This window comes from Myxocyprinus asiaticus, chromosome 36 (assembly GCF_019703515.2).
Source record: "Myxocyprinus asiaticus isolate MX2 ecotype Aquarium Trade chromosome 36, UBuf_Myxa_2, whole genome shotgun sequence".
In the NCBI taxonomy this organism is placed as follows: domain Eukaryota; kingdom Metazoa; phylum Chordata; class Actinopteri; order Cypriniformes; family Catostomidae; genus Myxocyprinus; species Myxocyprinus asiaticus.
In genome coordinates this window covers 24,662,789-24,685,238 of record NC_059379.1, presented here as the reverse complement: position 1 = coordinate 24,685,238, position 22,450 = coordinate 24,662,789, and the positions used below count along the sequence as shown (strand labels likewise).

At 38.0% G+C, this 22,450-nt stretch overlaps 1 protein-coding gene and 1 pseudogene across 1 annotated transcript; both read right to left on the bottom strand.

The window, feature by feature from the left end:
• Positions 1-366: 366 nt before the first annotated feature.
• LOC127426835 (interferon-induced protein with tetratricopeptide repeats 5-like) lies at positions 367-2,173 on the bottom strand (annotated as a pseudogene).
• Positions 2,174-15,593: 13,420 nt separating this feature from the next.
• LOC127427179 (interferon-induced protein with tetratricopeptide repeats 5-like) lies at positions 15,594-22,439 on the bottom strand. Its single transcript, XM_051674628.1, has 2 exons — positions 22,281-22,439; positions 15,594-20,398 (listed from the first exon to the last, which is right to left on the bottom strand). The coding sequence occupies exons 1-2, from the start codon at positions 22,283-22,285 to the stop codon at positions 19,024-19,026; spliced, it is 1,380 nt and encodes a 459-aa protein (XP_051530588.1). The 5' UTR covers positions 22,286-22,439; the 3' UTR covers positions 15,594-19,023.
• Between the last annotated feature and the right edge of the window lie 11 nt (positions 22,440-22,450).

The following is a 22,450-nucleotide window of genomic DNA, read 5'->3' as shown; positions in this document are numbered from 1 at the left end:
CTTCAACTCTATGTTTTCGACTCAGTTAAATATAAAATTGTTTTATTAGATGTATTAATTTATGTTCAGTTTAGTATGAACTCAGTCGTTCAATTTAATGTTGCCACCCTATTTATTAAATGTCTCTGTAATTGAGACGGTCATTGTTTCTGTGCCAGATAAATTCCACATAATGTATAGTGAATTTATAGTAGAAATATTTGGCTTATCATTTGAGTTATATTATTAAAATGTTTTCTTCCTTTAATAGCTTCAATGTAATTACCTACTTTTTTTGTGAGCTGTCTTTTTTATGGAGTGGGATGAGAGGAGGTTCAAATCTGGACTTACTGAGGCACCTTGTGAATCAGGACTGCCACTGCTCAATTAAATGGATTGTAATAGTTTTTAATTTAACAATAACACAATATTCTATAAATTTAACAATGCAATAACACAAACAGATCTGTATTGGAATGGTGGTGGTGTAGTGGACTAAAGCACTGAACTAGTAAGCAGAAGGTTGTTGGTTCAATCCCCACAGCCACCACCATTGTGTCCTTGAGCAAGGCACTTAACTCCAGGTTGCTCCAGGGGGATTGTCCCTGTAATCAGGGCACTGTAAGTTGCTTTGGATAAAAGCATCAGCCAAATGTTTAAAAAGGTGGGAAACATGTAACATTTCATAAATAACAATTGTCACTGGTTATAAAGAAATTTTCTCACTACATAATTTTGCATCCTTATAGAAGGTTAAGCCAACTATATTACTGACAAGAGCTCATCAAGATTATTGCGGTATTCACCACCCTCTTCATTGCTTGATGCTTTCGCATAACATTCGCTGTCCTGCCACATTTCACCCTTTTCTTGAAAAATGAATGCTAGTATCCCATGGGCCTTCCAATCATTTGGGTCATCCTTTATGCGTCTTTGGGCAGTCTTCTTCAGTTTCTGAGCACTTCTAATCCCCTCACCAGTATGTGGACGTATTGCCAAACACTCCTTGTAGTGCTGGATTGCTAAATCCTCACGTCTGGTACTGTACTGCTGGAACTGACCATAGTGGTGAAGCACTACATGCAGATGTTCATTTTTTTTTCAGTTGCCATATTAAATGTTGTTTCAAAAAGTTCCTCTGCCATGAACAGATCACCTCTCTCTGCATACTGAAGTGCCAGCTCACTCGTTGCAATAATAAAAGAAGCTTTTAGGGAAGTTGGTTTTTCCAAATGGTAGACACTTTTATCGCAAGCCTCATCTACTACCCCAGTGTCACGTCTTTCTTTCTGTAAATTGATTTTCTTGATCTTGTAGCACAATGCTAACGATGATGTATGAAACATGAATTTGGTGAGCTTTCAAGTGCTTTCTTCAGCAGTGCAATAGACTTGTCTATAGATCCTTGGTCCCTGAGGAATATCCCAACATATCTCATGACTTGTGGATTTTCTGGAGATCCATTCAAAGCTGCTTCCACCAATTTCTCAGACTCTTTCATAAATTTCTTGGAACATAACAATAGTTTCAATCCTAGAAGTACTTGTAAGACATCATTATCTGGATTTATGTCAATGGCCTTTCTCAGCTGCTTTACTGCAGATGAATCCACTGTACAAGATGTCCCAGTTTCAAGTTTGCGATACAGAGCGATGGCATAACCAGCATTCCACTCGCCATGGTCTAGTTCCAGCTCTAGAGCCTTCTTGAAAACTTCTTTTGCTCTTTCATAATATTTGCAAGAGAATTTAATAAAGGTCCATCCTTTCTCACCAAGCACCTCTGGATCAGATGAAGACTCAGTTGGGGATTTTTCATTTATCTTCTGAAGTCTCTGCAGGTAACTTTCACACTCTGTGTAGTTCTTCATGTGGTAGTTTAACCAGACAAAATTTCCATAGGTAACAATGAGTATCTTGTCACAGTTGTGCTTTAGGCTTTCTTTAACGAGTTCCTCAGATCTCAAAAGGTGGCTAAGGGCCTCTTCTTTAAGCCCGCAAAGGAATTTCACATATCCTAAAGAGTTGTGGGTTTGTGCAACTCCTTGCTCCCTCCCTAGTTCCAGCTCAACCTGTTCCTTTAGCCTACTAAGGAGATTATTTAAGTCTAGATCTTCCTTTTCAAGTTTCCATGTGAAGTGACACTCAAACTGGCTGAGTTTTGTTTTTAAACTTTCCTGAGTCAAACTGACAAGAAAGAAAATTAATTAGTTATATGAATTAAAACAACTAATTGACCTTTTGCTAAGCTCCGCCCCCGCCCTTGGTTACGGTTGCTTGCTCTGACAAGCTTTGCAGAACTCCCCATCGGAATGAATGGGAGATTGCCACGAACTGCTCGTTTTTTTGGGAAAACATTCTCATAAACTGAATGGATAATATTATTACGTGGGCTGGAATGAAGAATGACATTGTGTAGCATATTATTTGATGTTTTTTTGTCAAATAAATTGTTAAATTACACAGTAATTTAAAGAGACAGTAAATTGTGGAGACTGTGAATCAGGATTGAGGCAAACGATCATCACAGTCACATAAACGGAAAAAAGGATCGTTTGATAGCAATTACAAACCTAATAACATTAGTGTAAGTGAAAAGTAGTGCTTATAGCATCTCATAACAGACTTACTTTGATGCTGTGAACTCTTTATTTACTATCATCTTTACTAAGTCAATATGTAAATGAATTAACATTTGGTGGTTAGCTTTAAGTCTCCTCTCTGGGTACTGTACCTTGTGTCACTACAAGTAACCCAGCAACAATGTTTTTACATTTTTTTGGATCAGAACAATAAAATCAAACATTATTGCCATAGGCTCTCATCATAAAACAGCAAACGCTTGTCAGAGAAATAGTGATGGGGAGTCGACTCCAAAAGAGCCTAGTTGGCATATGCCTAGAAACAGCCCTGACCACACAAAATATCTTAGTTAAACCTACTGCTATTTAATTGAGGTTGAGTTTGAGACTGTTGAGTTTAAAAAGCTGAAGTTTTTACATTTTCACCATACACTAAATTAATTTTAGCGATTTTACATACCATACTGTAAGTTCCATTTAAAAACAATGGTCCATATTCATTATTTTCTTATTTTATTGCATCTCCATACTATTCCTATTGATAAATATTGAAGTGAATTGAGCAAAAATATCCGTGATTTGATTTTCCATCGGCGTAGAAGCCATCTGGACTAAAGTAAGCTTCTCCCACCCCATTAACAGTTAGGGTATGTATACAGGTAAGAGAAACTGACCAGTAGTTACAGAAAAACTTCAACTTTATCATGGAGCGGTAAGTAGTGGACTGAGTGAGCTATATACAAGTAAATATTAACAATGATTTTTATATTTCCTTTGATTTTCTGCTCATGCCTGACAAGCAATTTTGGGGGGTAAAAATATGTCACTTGGAAAGGCACTGCCCACTAATGGCCACCCCTGGTGATGGCTGATTCCATCGACTCCATCGGAGTCGACTCCAAAAAACTCGAACACCCCTAGAAATGGCGGCAGAGCATCAGTTGATAAAATTGGATTGGTCAGAAACTCTTAAGGTGGGGCTTAGTGAAAGGACCCTTCCCTAAGCCCCACCTTAAAAGCGCTTCTGACCAATCCTGTCTTAGCATCTATTGCCCTGCCGCCATTACTCTGACATGCCTTTGCTATTTTCCAATGACAGCCTATGGAAGTAATGTGTGTTTGAGTACATTTAAGCAGGATTTTATCAAAATAAGTTAAAAAGTTTGTAATAGTGAAACGAGATACCCAGAGAGGATACCTGCAGTGTTTTTCTTTCTTGTTTTTAAAATAATCTTTAAATAAATCTGGAGATGATTAATCCCAAATGAACAAATAACATCTGCAACAACCTACATTTGCTCCAATGTAAATTGAAGCTATAACTGAACTTTAATTCATTTATGTATTGATTCAAGTCACAGTAAATAAACAGTTCACAGCATCAAAATGAGTGTGTTATGAGACGTTATGAACAGCTCTGTTCCCTTAAGATAATGTTATTAGATGTGTAATCGCTATTAAATGAAGTTTTTCTCTTTTCAAGTGACTGTAATAATCGTTTGCCTTGATTCTGATTCACAGTCTCCACAGTTTTTAATCAAATTAAGGTGTAATTTAACAATTTCTCTTACAAAAAACTTCAGATAAATATGCATTACAATGTCACTCTTCACACCAGCCCAGTGAAAAATTCATCCATTCCGTTGATGAGAATATTTTGCCAAAAAATATAAATCTCCCATTCATTCCAGTGGGGAGTTCTGCAGAGCTTGTCAGAGCGAGCAACCGTAACCAAGTGGGGTGGAGCTTAGCGAACGGTCAATTAGGCTATGTTCAGACTGCCACTAAAAATCCAATTTTTTGCATATCCAGATTGTATCCAGATGAATTTTGATAGTCTGGACAGCAAAAAACCACATGAAATCTGATTTTTCAGAATCTGATTCAAACCACATCGGGAAGTGGTTTCAAATGCGATTTAAATCAGATTTTTTCAGATGCGTCTCAGTCTGGACGCACTGGCTGCTCAAATCGGATTTCAAACGGTCTTTTGCGTCACTCTTAACGCGGCACACAACGATGACGTCAAAAATCGGTGACTGCAGCACGGAACATCACAATATTTACCAGTCTCCTCCGTCACTGAGTTTTTCTTGTGTGACGGAGGAGTTCTGCACCGCGACTGGACAGGGTGCTTATTTGGAGAGCGAGATGATGCACCTCCATTTTTCCCACATCTGTTTTGAAAGCATCATCACGTGGGTATGCCTACGTCGTTACCAATGCAACCCATGCAGATAGGTTGGTTATGTCTGAACACGCAAATCTGATTTGATCACTTGCAATTAATAGTGCGGACAGTCTGCCTGAAAAGAAAAATCCGATTTGCCTGCAGTCTGAACATAGCCTTAGAGAACAAAATAAAAATCAGAATCAGCTTTATTGCCAAGTATGATTACACATACAAGGAATTTGTCTTGGTGACAGGAACTTCCAGTGCACAACAATACAAAACAACAACAAGACATAGATAATAATAAAAAATTATTACAAATTGAATAAAAAAGGAAAAATTTGAATAGAAAATAAAGTATATATATAGAATACACAATAAGACAATATATACATATATACAGCGCAAGGGAATGTAATGGCAGAAGAGGTTGGATGTGTTGGATAAATATAAAAAGACTAGACTGTGAATTGCACATAATTATTGCTCAATGGGGCAGTTTTAACTGTTCATCAGATGGATAGCCTGAGGGAAAAAAAATTGTTCCTGTGCCTGATGGTTCTGGTGCTCAGAACTCTGAAGCGTCGGCCAGAAGGCAACAGTTCAAAAAGCTAGTGGGCAGGGTGAGTGGGGTCCAGAGTGATTTTTTCAGCCTTTTTCCTCACTCTGGAAGTGTATAGTTCTTGAAGGGAGGGCACGGGGCAACCAATAATCATCTCAGCAGTCCAAACTGTCTTTTGTAGTCTTCTGATATCCGATTTCGTAGCTGAACCAAACCAGACAGTTATTGAAGTGCAGAGGACAGACTCAATGACTGCTGAGTAGAACTGTATCAGCAGCGCCTGTGGCAGGTTGAACTTCCTTAACTGGTGAAGGAAGTACAACCTCTGCTGGGCCTTTTTCACAATGGAGTCAATGTGGGTCTCCCACTTCAGGTCCTGTGAGATGGTAGTACCCAGGAACCTTAATGACTCCACTGCTGCCACAGTGCTGTTTAGAATGGTGAGCGTGGGTCAGTGTTGAGGTGTTCCTCCTAAAGTCCATAATCATCTCCACCATTCTGAGCGTGTTCAGCTTAAGGTTGTTTTGACTGCACCAGACAGACAGCTGTTTAACCTCCCTTCTGTATGCAGATTCATCATCATCTCGGATGAGGTCGATGACAGTGGTGTCGTCTGCAAACTTCAGGAGCTTGACAGAGGGGTCCTTGGCAATGCAGTCATTGGTGTAGAGGGAGAAGAGTAGTGGGGAGAGCACACATACCTGGGGGGCACCAGTGCTGATTGTACAGGTGCTGGAAGTGAATTTCCCGTCTCACAAGCTGCTGCCTGTCCGTCAGAAAGCTGGTAATCCACTGACAGATAGACATGGGAACAGAGAGCTGGTGTAGTTTAGTCTGGAGTATAGCTGGGATGATGGTGTTGAAAGCCGAACTGAAGTCCACAAAAAGGATCCTTGCATATGTCCCTGGTCTGTCCAGATGTTGCAGGATATGATGCAATCCCATGTTGACTGCATCCTCCACAGACCTGTTTGTTCGATAAACAAATTGAAGGGGATCTAGAAAGGGTCCAGTGATGTCCTTCAGGTGGGCCAACACCAGTCTCTCAAATGATTTCATGACCACAGATGTCAGGGCGACAGGTCTGTAGTCATTAAGTCCTGTGATTTATGGTTTCTTTTGGACAGGAATGATGATTGAGCATTTGAAACAGCATGGGATTTCACACTGCTCCAGTGATCTATTGAAGATCTGTGTGAAGATGGGGGCCAGCTGGTTAGCACAGGACCTAAGACACACTAGTGAAACACCATCTGGGCCCTGTGCTTTCCTTATCTTTTGTTTTTGGAAGACATGGGACACCTCTTCTTCACAGATCTTAAGTGCAGGTTGAGTAGCAGGAGGGGGGAAGAGGGGGGTTGCAGGAGGTGTTGGTGTGAAGTGAAGGTCAGAGTGGGTGTGGGGTGTGCGATTGGGCCTTTCAAATCTACAGTAGAACACATTCAGATCATCAGCCAGTTAATGGTCCACCACAGGGTTGGGGGCAGGAATCCTGTAATTCCTAAGTTGTTCCATGCCACTCCACACTGATGCAGGGTCATTAGCTGAAAACTTGTTTTTTAGCTTCTCAGAGTATTTTCTTTTAGCCACTCTGATTTCCTTATTCAGTGTGTTCCTGGTCTGATTGTACAAGACTTTATCCCCACCTCTGAAAGCATCCTCTTTGGCCTGACGAAGCTGCCTAAATTCTGCTGTAAACCATGGTTTGTCATTGTTAAACATTAAAGTCCTATTAGGAATGCACATATCCTCACAGAAACTGATATATGAACAGTATCTGTGATGGAACAAATACAATAGACCATGTTTTTATTTACACTACATTTACATAGTATGTATATTTTTATAAACATGTTAAATAATCTTTTACTAAGGCAAACACTGAAAGTCAAGCATGAAAGACCATTTGCAATGTCTCTTTCAAACAATGCCATGTCCTTGGCCATGCAGGCACCTCAATCTCTGGTTACAAAGGCACTCGTTTTTTGTCTTTTTTAGAAACCCATTTGACCTCTACTACTCTTGCTCCTTCTGCCATATCAGTCTATGGTAGAAATAGTGAGAGTAGTATGGTAGGATGCCATTCAACTAAATGTCTAACCTTAATCAGACTGATGATGACACAGCTTATCCATTGTTGGTCAGACCTCCATCGACATGCATTTCATGTTTATGATGACACCTTCAGTTTCGCTACTATCATAAATGAATCTTAATCTATACTGTGTCATGTTTATAAAAAAAAATATTTTTTTTTTTTTTAAACGGTCGTAAAATCACTAACTCCAGTTAATTATAACAAATGTGGTTGGTTATAGCAAAGTCTTTCTAGCAAGACAGTTCACTGTCGGCCATCTTTGGAATGCTCCTGGGAGACTATTTCCAGTCATGACAGTGCAGCTCCTATCTACTTGAATGGGGAAAGACCAAAATCTCAAACATTGTTGGTCAAGATAACAATCAAAGAACATATTTTAAATCAGCAATAAAATTTGACAATACTGGAATCATAAATTGTGCTTTTTACCTCATATTAAGCTAGGAACGCAATTTTCCCGGCTTGTATAGCTAAAGCGCATGTGCATTCTCGAGTTGATTGACAGGCGATGTCTATATCTAAAAGGTGATTGGCTCTTTTTCCTGTAAGGCGGGACTTCTTTTCTACATCTGTTTACGCTTATTCTGCGTTCCATTCAACTCGGAAAGTCACACCGTGAGTGCTCAAACACTGAACACGGCAGAAATGTCCGTAACTGGCCATTGATGTAATCTATCACACGATTGGGCACTGATGTAATCTATCATGCGATTGGCTGCTGATGTAATCTATCATGCAACTGGCCGCTGATGTAATCTTTCATGCAATTGGCTGCTGATGTAATCTTTCATGTGATTGGGCACTGATGTAATCTATCATGCGATTGGCCGCTGATGTAATCTATCATGCGATTGGGTGCTGCTTAGGTCATTCATTCAATAGGTCTGTGTTGTGGGCTCAGTTAAGGCAGTTTGAAATTAATAAACCCCTACACAATGTACATTTATTTTTTATACATCGGGATACTAATGCTGGGGTTCCAATGCTTTTTCTTAGGGTGGCATTTGACAGACTGATTTGGAAAAAGACGGTGTGGTTGTTTCAAGGAGCACAATACTTGTTGACCCCTCTCCAAACATAGCGCTTATGGTTGTGACCAAAAAGCTCTATTTTGGTCTCGTCACTCCAAATTACAGTGTGCCAGAAGCTGTGAGGCGTGTCAAGGTGTTGTCGGGCATATTGTAACTGGGCTTTTTTGTGGCATTGTCTTCTTTCTGGCAACTCGACCATGCAGCTCATTTTTGTTCAAGTATCGTCATATTGTGCTCCTTGAAACAACCACACCGTATTTCTCCTGAGGTTACCTGTGGGTTTTTCTTTGTATCCTGAACAATTCTTCTGGCAGTTGTGGCTGAAATCTTTCTTGGTCTACCTGACCTTGGCTTGGTATCAAGAGATCCCCGAATTTTCCACTTCTTAATAAGTGATTGAACAGTACTGACTGGCATTTTCAAGGCTTTGGATATCTTTTTATATCCTTTTCCATATTTATAAAGTTCCATTACCTTCTTACGCAGGTCTTTTGACAGTCCTTTTCTGCTCCCCATGGCTCAGTATCTAGCCTGCTCAGTGCATCCACATGAGAGCTAACAAACTCATTGACTATTTATACACAGACACTAATTGCAATTTAAAAAGCCACAGGTGTGGGAAATTAACCTTTAATTGCCATTTAAACCTGTGTGTGTCACCTTGTGTGTCTGTTACAAGGCCAAACATTCAAGGGTATGTAAACTTTTGATCAGGGCCATTTGGGTGATTTCTGTTATCATTATGATTTAAAAAGGAGCCAAACAACTATGTGATAATAAATGGCTTCACATGATCACTATCCTTAAATAAAAGACAGTTTTTTTGCATGATCAGTCATATTTTCAAAATCAATGCCAAAATTTCACAATTTCTGCCAGGGTATGCAAACTTTTGAGCACAACTGAATAGTCATAAAGTTAAAAAAAAAAATTTCATTAAAAAAAAAATTTTTGGTTTTTTATATGTTTATTTTGTATGTTTTATATATGTTGTAAATAGGCTAATTATGTGTTAAATTTTGTGACATTTTGGTACATGTGGACATGTAAAGGCGAGTTACTATTTCATCACTGTCAAGGACCACAATGGAAATAAGTATTTATCTTTATTGTATTATCCTTGTCAAATTATTTGTGTTTCATTTAACTTTTATTGTAAAATAAAACTGAAACTAGAAACCGAACTGGTATATATAGGCTACACATTCTTTTCACTTTTGTTTTTGTTTTGTTTTTTTACACATTTTATTACCATGAGAATATACAAAGGATTTAATTATAGAAATATAATTAATTAATATTCATAAATAAAACCATTAGAAATAATAATATAAAATGTGAGCACATTTTTAAAAATTAGGCTACTGAAAGCACTGACTTCTTAGAACTGTTTGGATAGACAATTTGATGTAATTCTTTAAAAAATCAGTAAATAGATTACTTTGTTGTATGTTTGCTTTAAATATTAAAATACGCAAAGCAGAATTTTCTCCGACTCGACGACTCCCTTTTCAACTTCTCCCCGGACTGCAACCGGAAAATCTCCCGATCGGCGCAGTTGTACACCTCAACACTTCACCCCTTTTACATACCTGCATTGCGAGCAGCTCTTTCTTTGCGAGCTTGTTTTGCTTTTCGTTTAGCAGCTTGCTATGTTCATTATTTGTATAAAAGCGTCTGCTAAATGATCAAATGTAGGCCGTTTTGCCGACAATAAACGGGTGTCGCGTTCCATTTTGAGCTACACGCGCTGGCGCCACTACACAAATTAAACGGTTTAGAACGTTCGTGTCGATGCGTCGTGTAGACAGCCTCAACCCGTTGCGGCGCGTCGCGTCAACGGACGCGCCCTGTGTAGACAGTGTGTTAGGAATCAGATTTAGAAACCACACTCACCTCATCTTAGAAGACTCTGATTTACGTTTTGGAAAGTGATACTGATGTTTCAGAAGCTCAGTACATCCAGTGTAGTACTTTCACTATTCATTCAATCACAGTGACTTTATGATGAAAGCTTATAGGCTTCTGTTTATTTTGACCAACAGCATAGAGACTATCATGGATACATTTGTTACCTGGTTACAGTCTAATGATCCGCTATCCTGCCTGAAACTGTTTCAGAGACAATAAAATAAATAAGTAAAATCAAAATCAATCAAAATCCTTGTACTGGGTAGACTTTTCATTGTTTATTAAAATAAAATAAAATAAAATATGACAAGAATTTCATGATTAGATCTACCTGAAATCTATTTTGAAGTAAGTTTTAGGTCAAAAGAGCTGGGCTGATTCATAGAATTGTATTCTAATGGAACTCTAATACATTTTCTTTAAAAAAATATTCTCTTGCATAAAATTGTGCCTTAAATTGTAAAACAAAAAAACAATTATTATTATTTTTAAAAACACTTTTACTATTTTAGCAAAATTTTATAATTTTAGCAAAGGACTGTTTTGTGTATTTCTTTATTTATGGAAGGATTACTCACATATTCACTTGAAAAAACTGAGCATCTAATATTCACTCACCCCAAAATCAGACCACAAACACAACAGCTGTATATCACCAATATACATTTTGCACCTAGTAGTCTAATATACATTTGTGCCATTGCTAATTGTTTCTAGATTTTAGAATGAGTCAATGTAGACTTCTGCAATGGAATGTTTCCCAGCTGTTACCTGCTGAATAAATTCTACTATTATTGGATATTTTATCATTAGATAAAAGCATGTTAGCAATCTCAAAAAATTCATAACACTTTTCTTTCCATCTTGTGTCATGTGCAATCTTGTCTTGTAGTATTTGATGATCTATGGTAGATATCTTACTATTGAAAATTCCCAGCTGTCAGTTTTGACAGAAAGTTGAAATGCACAAGTTGTTCACAGGACAAGTCATGTTTTCTTTTTGTTTACCCATAGAATTTAAATGGAGCTAAAAAAAGCTTTTTTTCAAAAAGCTTAAAAACTGTTCAGGTTTTCGGAAAAAAAGGGAGGGAATTTTTATATTTTTATATATAGTATTTTTATCCCACTCTTGCGCACATTTGTCTCGCTGTAACTCTTCTTGTATACTCTTCTGTTAAAGATTCATTGTGTAATTCTTTTGATGAATGACTTTCTCTTATCCCAGTTTAATGAGACATGTATAAGTAAGCCATTTGTAGTTTAGAACGTAAAAACTATGGCTCTGTGCCATTTCCAAAATATTGCTGTTTGTTTTAGGTTTAAGTTTGTCACTATGGTTTAAGTTGATCTTTCTGTCTTTGACTGCTAAATCTATCACAACAACCCAGACATGCATGAAGTTGTCCTATGTTGGTTCACAGACTGAATTGGTCTTGTAGAGCAAACAGGTGTAAGATGAATCACTTGATGAAACAGGTGTAAGATGAAAATGACACATTGCGATTAGCATTTATCGATATTCTCAACTCTCTTGGAGTCAGACAAAATGTGACAGGACCAGCTCATCGCCATAATCATATGCTAGATTTAATTCTGTCATATGGAGTTAATGTTGATACTATAGAAATTCTATAGTGACATCTGAATGACATATTATAGTAATGACATCTCAGATCATTACCTCGTCTCTTGTTTGCTGCAATCAGATAATGTCACTCAATCTAAACCACACTATCGTTCAGGTAGAACTATTCTTTCGACCACTAAAGATATCTTCACTAATACACTTCCAGAATTGTCTCACATACTCACTAAGCCAAAAAGTCTAGAAAAACTTGATGTAATAACAGAAAATAAAAATACAGTCTTCTCTAGCACTCTTGATAGTGTCGCCCCCCTTCGATTGAAGAAAATGAAAGAAAAGAGCCCCACACCATGGTCAGGGCCATAGCAAGTAATTCTGGGCCCCCTGACTCTATATTGCTCTGGGCCCCTTACCTATTAAAATAATACAGTTTTGAATTTGTCGTCAGCCCCCCTGGACCTTTGGGCCCCTAGAATCGTTACCACCTTTCACCCCACTAGCTACGGCCCTGACCGTGGTACGAGCAGCTCGGAAAATGGAGCACAAGTGAAAGAATACAAAATTAGAGTTATTTCGCGGTGCATGGAAGGATAGTGTCTGTAGCTACAGGCAGGCACTTAAAGCTGCCAGGTCAGCATATTTTAGCAAACTCATAGAAAATAACCACAACAATCATAGGTGTTTATTCAGTACTGTGGCTAAATTGGTTAGAAATAAAGCATCGACTGAACCAGATATTCCGTCGCAGCACAATAGTAATGACTTCATGAATTTCTTTAATGATATTATTGAAGTAATCAGAAATAAAATTGGAACTATGCAATCAACTGTCATACCACCTCGGAAAACAGTGTCTCATAATTTTCCTCACAAGCAACTTCAATCCTTCGCTGTCATAGGTCATGAATATGGGATCAAAATCCCGCCAAATGTATTGGTCACGGATCCAAAAATAATAAGCGTAAATCAAAATAATAAGCGCAAAAATAAATAAAAAGCGCAGATCAAAATAATAAGCACAGATAAAAAAATAACAAGCATGAATCAAAAATATATAAACACATTTAATATATGCTGCAAATAAATAAATAAATAAATAAAATTAAGCAGTCATCAGAATTGCAAACAAAATCACGTTTTCCTTGGTTATATTACTGTTTTTTGTGCTCTCTGACAATTTTGCTCATATTTGAATTTTTTTGTACGCTTATATTGTATTTTTCTTTGCTTTTGTTTCCAAGTACTGTGCTTGATTTTCCAAAACTTGTGAGTAGAGTTTCATGTAAATCAGGGGACGTTTTGCATCCCTATTGGTCCACTTGTTCTTGATGTCAGCTCCTCCTCTAGCCAATCATTCGAAGAGGGGAGGTGACGTCACTCCAATGCGACTCTGACGGCTGCTGCTCAATATTATATTATTTGTGGTTGATAGATACGCTGCTTGTGTCTGTTTTGAGTATTTTCTGCCAGCTCTAGGAAACAATGTGTTGTCCGAGTAGGCCATTATCATAGTCCTTTAACATGTATCGAGTCAGCTGAATTTAGTTAGCAGAGTTTTAGTTTAGGCATTAAGACTTCCTTGTTTGTAGGTTATTGACTGCATATCTAAAAATCATAATAAAAAAAACAAAAAAAAAAAAAACAAGGCTGGGTTGGTGTGGATGTTTGATGCATGTTTTTACCAGCTGTACCAATGTATTCACGAGTTCAGAACCCAACTTGATCCGCTTTTCCATGTAATAAAATCCAGATCCCGACACCAAGGCCTATTACAATACTGATAAATATAGAAATGCTTACATATAACTGGCCGTAGCTAGTGGGGTGAAAGGTGGTAACGATTCTAGGGGCCCAAAGGTCCAGGGGGGCTGACGACAAATTCAAAACTGTATTATTAATAGGTAAGGGGCCCAGACCAATATAGAGTCAGGGGGCCCAGAATTACTTGCTACGGCCCTGACCAACCTGCTCTCTGTTGCTGATGCCGAAAAACTAATTAATGCGTTCATGTCCTCAAGATTAGATTATTGTAATGCATTACTGGGAGGATGTCCATCAAGATCAATAAATAAACTTAAATTGGTTCAAAATGAAGCAGCCAGAGTACTGACTACAACTAAAAAATATGATCATATTAGCCCAATTTTATCATCGTTACATTGGCTACCTGTTAAATTTTGTATTAATTTGGAAATTTTGTTAACAACATACAAAGCTTTGAATGGTCTAGCTCCACAGTACTTAAGTGACCTTCTACCATGCTATATTCCATCACGTTCATTATGATCACAAAATGTTGGCTTGTTAATGATTCCAAGAATATCAAAATCCACAAAAGGAGGTAGATCCTTTTCATATTTGGCTCCTAAACTATGGAATAGTCTCCCTAACACTGTTCAGGACGCAGACACACTCACTCAGTTTAAGTCTAGACTAAAGACTCATCTATTTAGCCAGGCATACACATAATTTATCCATCAACTCACAATTAGGCTGCTTTAGTTAGGTCTGCCGGAACCAGAAACATCTATCATGATCTATAACTCTGCATAAAATCAAATGGCATCTACACTAATATTATTCTATTTGTTTCCATGTCTCAACCTCGGGATTCATATCCCAAGGTTACTAGAGCCAGCCAGATCCAGTTCCGTTCCTGCTTGGTGTCGGACTCCACTGCTACGTGTCTCTGAGTGATGACAACACACTACAGCCGATGCTAGCCAGACATCACTTCAGTCTTTTGACTTCAGAGGATGAACTGATGCCAACTCCAACCGTAAAACATCAGATACTTCATATGTCATTGCCTGAACCTTGGACTTAGGATGGATCCCACTGAACCTCACCGAAATGACCTGCCGGTTGAAATGCACCTCATTATGCCTGCATCACCTTTGTCTATTGATGGACTACACTCTTGAAATGGAATACTACCATTTAATTGCCAACAAAAGCCTTCATCAGCCAACTAACAAAGGACAATGCATCTATTTGAACTCTGCAGTTAATCCAGGATAGACTTCAAAGACATTTGTCTTAATCTTAAAGTAAAAACAAATATATATATATATATATATATATATATATATATATATATATATATATATATATATATATATATATATATATATTAATTTTTTTAAACACTGGACCTCAACGCTTACTTAATTGACACATTTTAAACCTTGACTTGCACTGCACACAAATAACTAACATTGGCATTATATTCATGATGTTAGCCAGAGGGGAACTGGCCCCCACAGTGAACCTTGTTTCTCCCAAGGTTATTTTTCTCCATTAACCAACATCTTATGGAGTTTTTTGTTTCTTGCCACAGTCGCCTTCAGCTTGCTCACAGGGGTTCTAAATAAAATTATTATTGAATTATTTAATTTGTATACACAATTTGCAATAATAATTAATCAAACTACACAATGATTACTCTAAGACTATAGATATTACAGTTTCATTTTTTTTTTATGCATGAATTCCTGTAAAACTGATTTGAAACAATGTGTGTTGTGAAAAGCACTATACAAATAAAAATGACTTGACTTCTGTATAAATGTAGTCAATCTTTCATCTCATGTCATGACCACATAAATTCAGTAACCCTGCTATCTTTCACATGAGTTCTGTGAAAAGACACTGAGTAGGGACATGATGAAACTACTTGTAAAGCACTTTTTACACTGCGCAAACTCCACCCACAGAAATACACATAAATTCATACATCTACAAAAGAAGTCCCATTTCCAAATTACAATTTAGAAAACTTTATAGCTCAGACATCAATCAAATTTTACTAAAGGATTCATGTAAATGCTTTAACAAAAATACAAACTAACGAGCAATGAGAAGAACGTATTTTCTATGGAAATCGCCAACATGTCACAAATGCTCTAAATAGAGCTTTAGTTGTTTTTAACCCGGAATATTCTTTTAAGCCCAATTTATTCAGTTACAGTTAACAAGGCAACATCTATCTCAACATGTGAATTATAGTCATGGTAATCAACAGCTCTTTAATATCCCATTGCTAAGATAAATATCAAGAATATTTTGCACATTTTATTAGTTCTTATGTAAATTCTTCATTTTGGTAATATTCAACTGCAACATTTAAATATGCCTGAAAGGATAGGGTGTTTTCTTAATAAAAGTAGACCAATGCCTTAAATGAAATGGAATGACTCATATTGTGTCTGAGCCTATTTATTTAGTAGAGACGGGCCACTTCTATTAAAATGAATGGGAGAAGTTGGAACGCCCATCCAAGAAGCTCTAGTGCTCAAGAGTCCACGATGGGAGAAAGGTGCCTCATGTTGTTCCTGGCAGGGTACTCAGCCTGGCAGGCTCCATATGGTTAGGATTGGGGTGTGGCCTGCCAGGAACAAACAGAGGCACCTTTGTACAATTAGCCCAACGGCAGTCCCGACTTACAGGTAAAAGACCCAATCACCTTTTAGATGCAGACATCTTCTGTCAATCAACTCGAGAATGTGCATGCGCATTAGCTATACAAGCCGGAAAATTGCAATTTTTAGTGTAATATGAGGTAAAGAAGCACAATTTATGATTCCAGATTTTGCTGCTGATTTGAAATATTTCATTTACACATAAGCTTGGAAAACAGTTTTTTTCTTTTTTTTTTTTTTTTTTTTAAAGATTTTGGTCTCACCATTCAAGTAGATATGAGCTGCACTGGCATGACTGGAAGTAGCCTCCCAAGAGTGTTCCAAAGATATCTGACAGTGGACTGATTGCTAGAAAAACTTCGATTGTGTTTAGTGTGCAGAAGAGATTCGCTGTGCAGATTTGTGTGCTTGTTTAATTATTTTCAAATGAAATACAAAAAATGTATTTGTATCTTTGATTACTATCTTTGGATTACTGCATGTATAAACAAATGCCTGTGGTAGAAAAAATTATTCACATGTCTAAATTTTTTAAGTCCAATTCCAATCGTGTCACAAACGTTCCGCTATACACAACGTCCCGTCACAGCTTCGGAGGTCACGTTCATGGGGAAGGTCGAGCACCAAGGGAAAGCGTGGTGTGGTAATAATAAATAATTAATTGCATCAACTTCAGTGCAGTTACGTTTGGCAACTATGTCTGATCTCTGTGGAACAGTCAATCAGTGTTTTTTATATAATCTACTGTAATATAGATTAGGTTTAGCCTATGTTTTTGTTTGATCAGTCGCTGTTCATTTACTTTGGTGCTGAAATGCATTTGACAGGTTTTGTGGCTTCTTTACACTCTCTTAGTGTTTAAAGAAAGCAGCTGTTTGTTATTTCAGTGTGAATCCTCTCCTTTTCAACAATTATAAAAACTTTAAGTAACGAAAGACTTCTTTTTTTTTTTTTTACGTGGTTCCTCAGTAGCAGTGTTCCGAATTTTCAATGGGAGAAAGGCGGCAAGGGTGGCTAAACCACTGATATATATATATATATATATATATATATATATATACGACTTCTGGATATGACAGTTGCATTTCACCCTCTAGTTTTCACTCTCTATTGAGCTGAAGCAGTTGTGGGCATCATTGCGTTTGTGCTGGCACCTTTTGCACAACCTCTTGTGTTATGTATAGAAAAGGCTTGTGAAAAAGAGGTGGCAAGATCGAACAAAAGTGACGTAAAACCGCCTCAAAATGTCAGACACGCACCTTATAAAATGTAACCAAATGCAACCATTACAGTTAGACTAGGGCTGGGCGATATACAAGAAATATGTTCACAATATTTTTATTTAAAAAGTATCACAATATCCGATTACATCGTCAACCCCTCTGCCCCTACTACTGAGGGTGTGTGTGATATTTTTTGCTTTATTGATTTTTCTTTCAAAATTAAATTCATTGAAACATGAAGTATTTCTAAATACAGTATTTCTAAATTCAAATTGCAACTGAAACAATGAAAAGTTTGGTCAAAAAAAAAATGTATTTAACCACCTCTTATTTGCTGCCACGCAAGTGTCCGTCTACAACAACAGGTGGAAAATTACTTATACAAATTAAGATCTAAAGAAAATTATTAATGTAAACATCATAATAATAATAATTGCAAAAATAAATACATTTTAGGTTCAAGTTGTTTTTGTATTATTTTATTATTTGTGAACCTGCAGAGTTGCGTTCACAATGCATGTTAAGCTCAAACTATCCTGTGGAAATAAAGCGAACTTAACTCCGAGCACCACCTCAGAATGCCTTAGGTCATTTGCAGCATTCTCATAGACGACACTATTCTTGCAAACTGTTCTTAGACAACTCAAATAGAGAAGAAAGAGTGAGAACTCTTTACATGCTTGTGCTCCACGAGACATGCTAGCACTTCACACCTCTGAACAAACAGCGAATCAGACTCCGAGATGTCTTGCAGGTCGCCCACCACAGTGGCGGATAGATGAGCAAAATTACCCACCACTGCACATGAAATACACAACCTGCATTTGGCGGGTCGCAACTTGCAGCAGGTGCTAATTTGAAACCCTGGGCTTTAATATTTTTGGTGACTTCCCATGGTTTTGTCATTTCCCAATATTGTTGAACATCGTTTGTCAATGAGCGTCGATATCAGCATATGAAAAATCGGTGCAATACGCCCCTGACTACTATAATAACTTACATTTAGCTTTCACTTAAATTGATACCTATACAAAAAATAACTAACATTAAGGTCCTTAAGGATTTTAAAACTGTTTGTTTCATATGTGTTACATTTAGTTTTATTGTGAAGCGAAAATGGGTCTGAACATTACAGAGTGCTAACTTCGAGACCTGGCATTCACTGTAAGAAAACCCAATGTTATTTAACTGTCTTTTGATGGGGAAATAAAATCAGAGGAAATTTAAGGCTGTATGTACTGTGGAATTCATTCAATAAAATCTCAAGTCAGAAGAGGGTAGTGCTGATTCATTGTGCTCAATTCTACAGAGGCCTTAATTGCCATATAAAGGAAAGATTATTGTAGTGAGCTCCATTTGTCCTCTACCGACACTTAGACAATAAAACCACAAACATAACTGCAATACAGTATGTTCAATAAAATACATTTTGTATATCTAAAAAAATACAGATTTTGTACTATTCCTCATTACGTGTAGATTCCAGAACATGCTCACTGCCCTCTGCAGTGGAATGTTTCTCACCTGTTACCTGCTCAATAAATTCTAGTATTCCTAAAGCTTCTGCATTGCTTGTGTTCTTCAATAAGCGTCTGTCAGCAATCTTTCTTAAACTCTTAGCACTTTTCTTTCCATCTCGTGTATCAGGTGCCATCTTCAAACATTTCTTGTAGTATTCAATGGCCAATGGCAGACATCTTGCTCTGTACTGCTGGAACTCCCCATAATAAAAATAAAGTGCTTGTAGCCCCTCATTTTTCTCTTCAGCAATGGGCAAGGCTGTTTGAAACACATCATCAGCCCGTTTGATTTGTCCATCCTCACCATAAAGAAGTGCCAATTCTGCCATTGCAATAATGAAGCCACTCTTCAGTGTGATAGCCTTCTCAAGATGAGAGATGCTCAACTGACGAAATCTCTGAATCTCATGCAGCTCCTTGAATTGTACTTTTTTCATTTTGTAGCAGAGACCTAACTGATGGTGTATGAAAGCTGAATTCGGTGCAACCTCCAATGCTCTTTTCAACAGGGCAGTGGACCTATCTAAAGATCCGTAGACCCGCATGTATTTCCCCACATATCTAATCACATGTGGACTCTCTGGGGACATCTCGACAGCCCTCTCCACCAAGTCCTCAGCCTCATCAAATAGCTCAAACGCAGCAAGTTTCAGAGCTAAAAGAAGCTTGAGCTCGTCATTATCTGGGTTTGTGTCTATTGCCCGTCTGAGTTGTTGAATTGCTGATGAATCCTTTGGACACTTGCATTTACTTTCTGTTCGGTATAATACAATGGCATAACCAGCATTCCACTCACCCTCCTCAGGCTCCAGCTCTAATGCTTTCCTGAAACACTCCTTTGCTCTGCCATAATACTTGCGTGAAAACTTGAACAGGGCCCAGGCCTTCTCACCAAGCACCTCATGATGAGGGACAGAATTGGAGTCAGGTGGATTTTTTTCTTTGATCTCCCTCAATTTTTCCAGGTAACTTTTGCAGTCAGCATTCTGTTTCATGTGATAGTGTAACCAGGCAAAATTTCCATACGTGACAATGAGCTTATTGTCGTAGTTGTCCCTATAACATTCTTTAGTGAGCTCCACAGATCTCTGCAAGTTTGTAAGTGCTTCTTCATAAGAACCCAAAATATACCTGACGTATGCCAAAGAGTTGTGTGTGCATGCAGTCCCTGCTTTGCCCCCGAGATTTAAGTCACGGTTGTGCTCCAGTCTAGTCAAAAGATCAGTGACGTTTGTGTCTGCTTTTCTCAAATCCCATGTGAAATGACATTCTAGCTGGTCCAGTTCAGTCTTCAGAGGTTTCTCATCTGTACAGCTGCATTGAATGAGAAAATATATTTAATCCATATCTTTACTCATTTAATAGAGTCAGATGTTTCACTTTGTTAAGTGATCTAGAATATGCTATTTAACAGTGCAGGGGGTTGGAACGTGTATAATCAGATACATTTTCCCTGTAATGAAGTAACATATAAGGACTTTGAGCCTTGCGCCGTGTCTCCCTGTTTTTTGAGCAGAAGCGCCATGTTTTTTAGACACCGTGTCCAGTTATAAAGCCCCATTCATAGGAGTTCACACCATCTGTCTCCAGGCAGTGAAGCCCGGTACACATATGCAGCGACTTCCAGCGACAAAGCGACTAGTTCTCATTAATTTTCAATAAGAGCTGGCGACTTCCAGTGACACGAGTAACAGCAACCTCTGGTGACTAGATGTGGCCGTGGCGAGCGACATGACAAAACTGAGAAAAGTTGAACTTTATGCAAATGAGAATATGTTTTCTGTTATCAGATTTTCAAAATACATGGCCAGACATGCAGTCCACCAATACCGTTAGTGCAACAGCAGTAGAAATTCCCACTAGCGACTTCACAGTACAGAGACTGGTGACATCAAACGATAAAGGATTGAGATACTGGAGTCGAGTAAAGGCAAGTGCAGGCAAGATGGAAAAGGTAAAAGTTTCTGTGAGTGATTTCACTGTTCTATATCATTGTTTGTAACCACATTGATATGGGCTAATAAAATGATGCGTGGAAACCCGTGTCGGCATTCTGAGGGAGTTTGATTAATATTGATAAATTGTTCGTCGTGTTCAGTGATATGTTGCATTGAGCTCTTCTGCAGGTTGTATAAAAATCTCTTCTGCAAAATATTTATTTTTAGAAGCAATATAACTGATTCCTTGTCAAATTAGACTGACATCTACCGGCAGTATAATCTGTGATCCGAATTTCAAAAACTGCTGCTGACACCGGTTCTGACAATCTGTGCTACATGCTCAAGATGTGCTACCAGCAGTAAAAACAGTGATATGTGAAGTTAAAACGTGTAGCACATGTCGGGAGTCATGGGAGAACCTGTTGGTATGTACTACAATAACATGAAATATGTTAAAAAACTAGGTAGCACATCTTGTCAGGCAGATGACACCTATCAGGATGTGCTACCAGCATAACTATCAGATATTGTGATATGGTGTGAGACTGTACTAAGCCCTACCCCAAACCCCAACCCTAAAACTATGCGAATATAGCGTTGGTAGCACATCCTGATAGGTAGCATAAACTAAAGCATATATTTTCAGGCCACAGGACGTGGCAATAGCATTAAAGCGACCGCAATAGGAACGCCCACCAGCGACACCATTTTATGTCATTTACGGTGTGAACAGGGTTTAAATAATAGGCCTAATTTTAAAAACGCGAATGAAACACAAGCGTTCTGTTCCATTCGCTGCGCTGCGTCTTGCGCTTTTTATTACGAGACGGGAGGAAAAGGTGCCATTCATTGTTCCTGGCAGGCTACTATGCCACGCAGGCTACATTAGGTTTGGATTAGGGTGGGGCATCTTCTACCAGCCAGGAACAACCCGTGACATCCGTGGCTTTTTATTAGCGCAAGAAAGAGGCTAAATTTTAATTAGTTAAACTGGTGGTATTTCAGCTCGCCCCATATTACTGTCAAAGATAATCCACGGTCTCCCCTTAATTCATAAAGATAAAAAAAATAATAAAGTATGTTATCCAACAATGCTGTTTGAGGTCGTCTAATCACGCATTTGCTTAGCATATGCTCAACAGACAGGATGGTTCCTGCTTGTCTAGTCTAAAACGCAAGCATTGATAAAAAGAGCAGAAAAAAATAAAACGTTTTCAGATAATAAAGATACAGTAACAATAAAGACGAAAACTTGCCTCATTTTCAGCGTGGCACCTTTTAGCGATTTGGAGCGTAACGGTAGCCTACTATCGTTCTCCTGCGCAACAGAATCTAAACCGAAAGCACCGTGCTTCAAGTATCATAAACATTACAAGGATTTGTAGGAAAACTATCCGTCTTCTCAGCAGACGTAGTCTGTGGAATA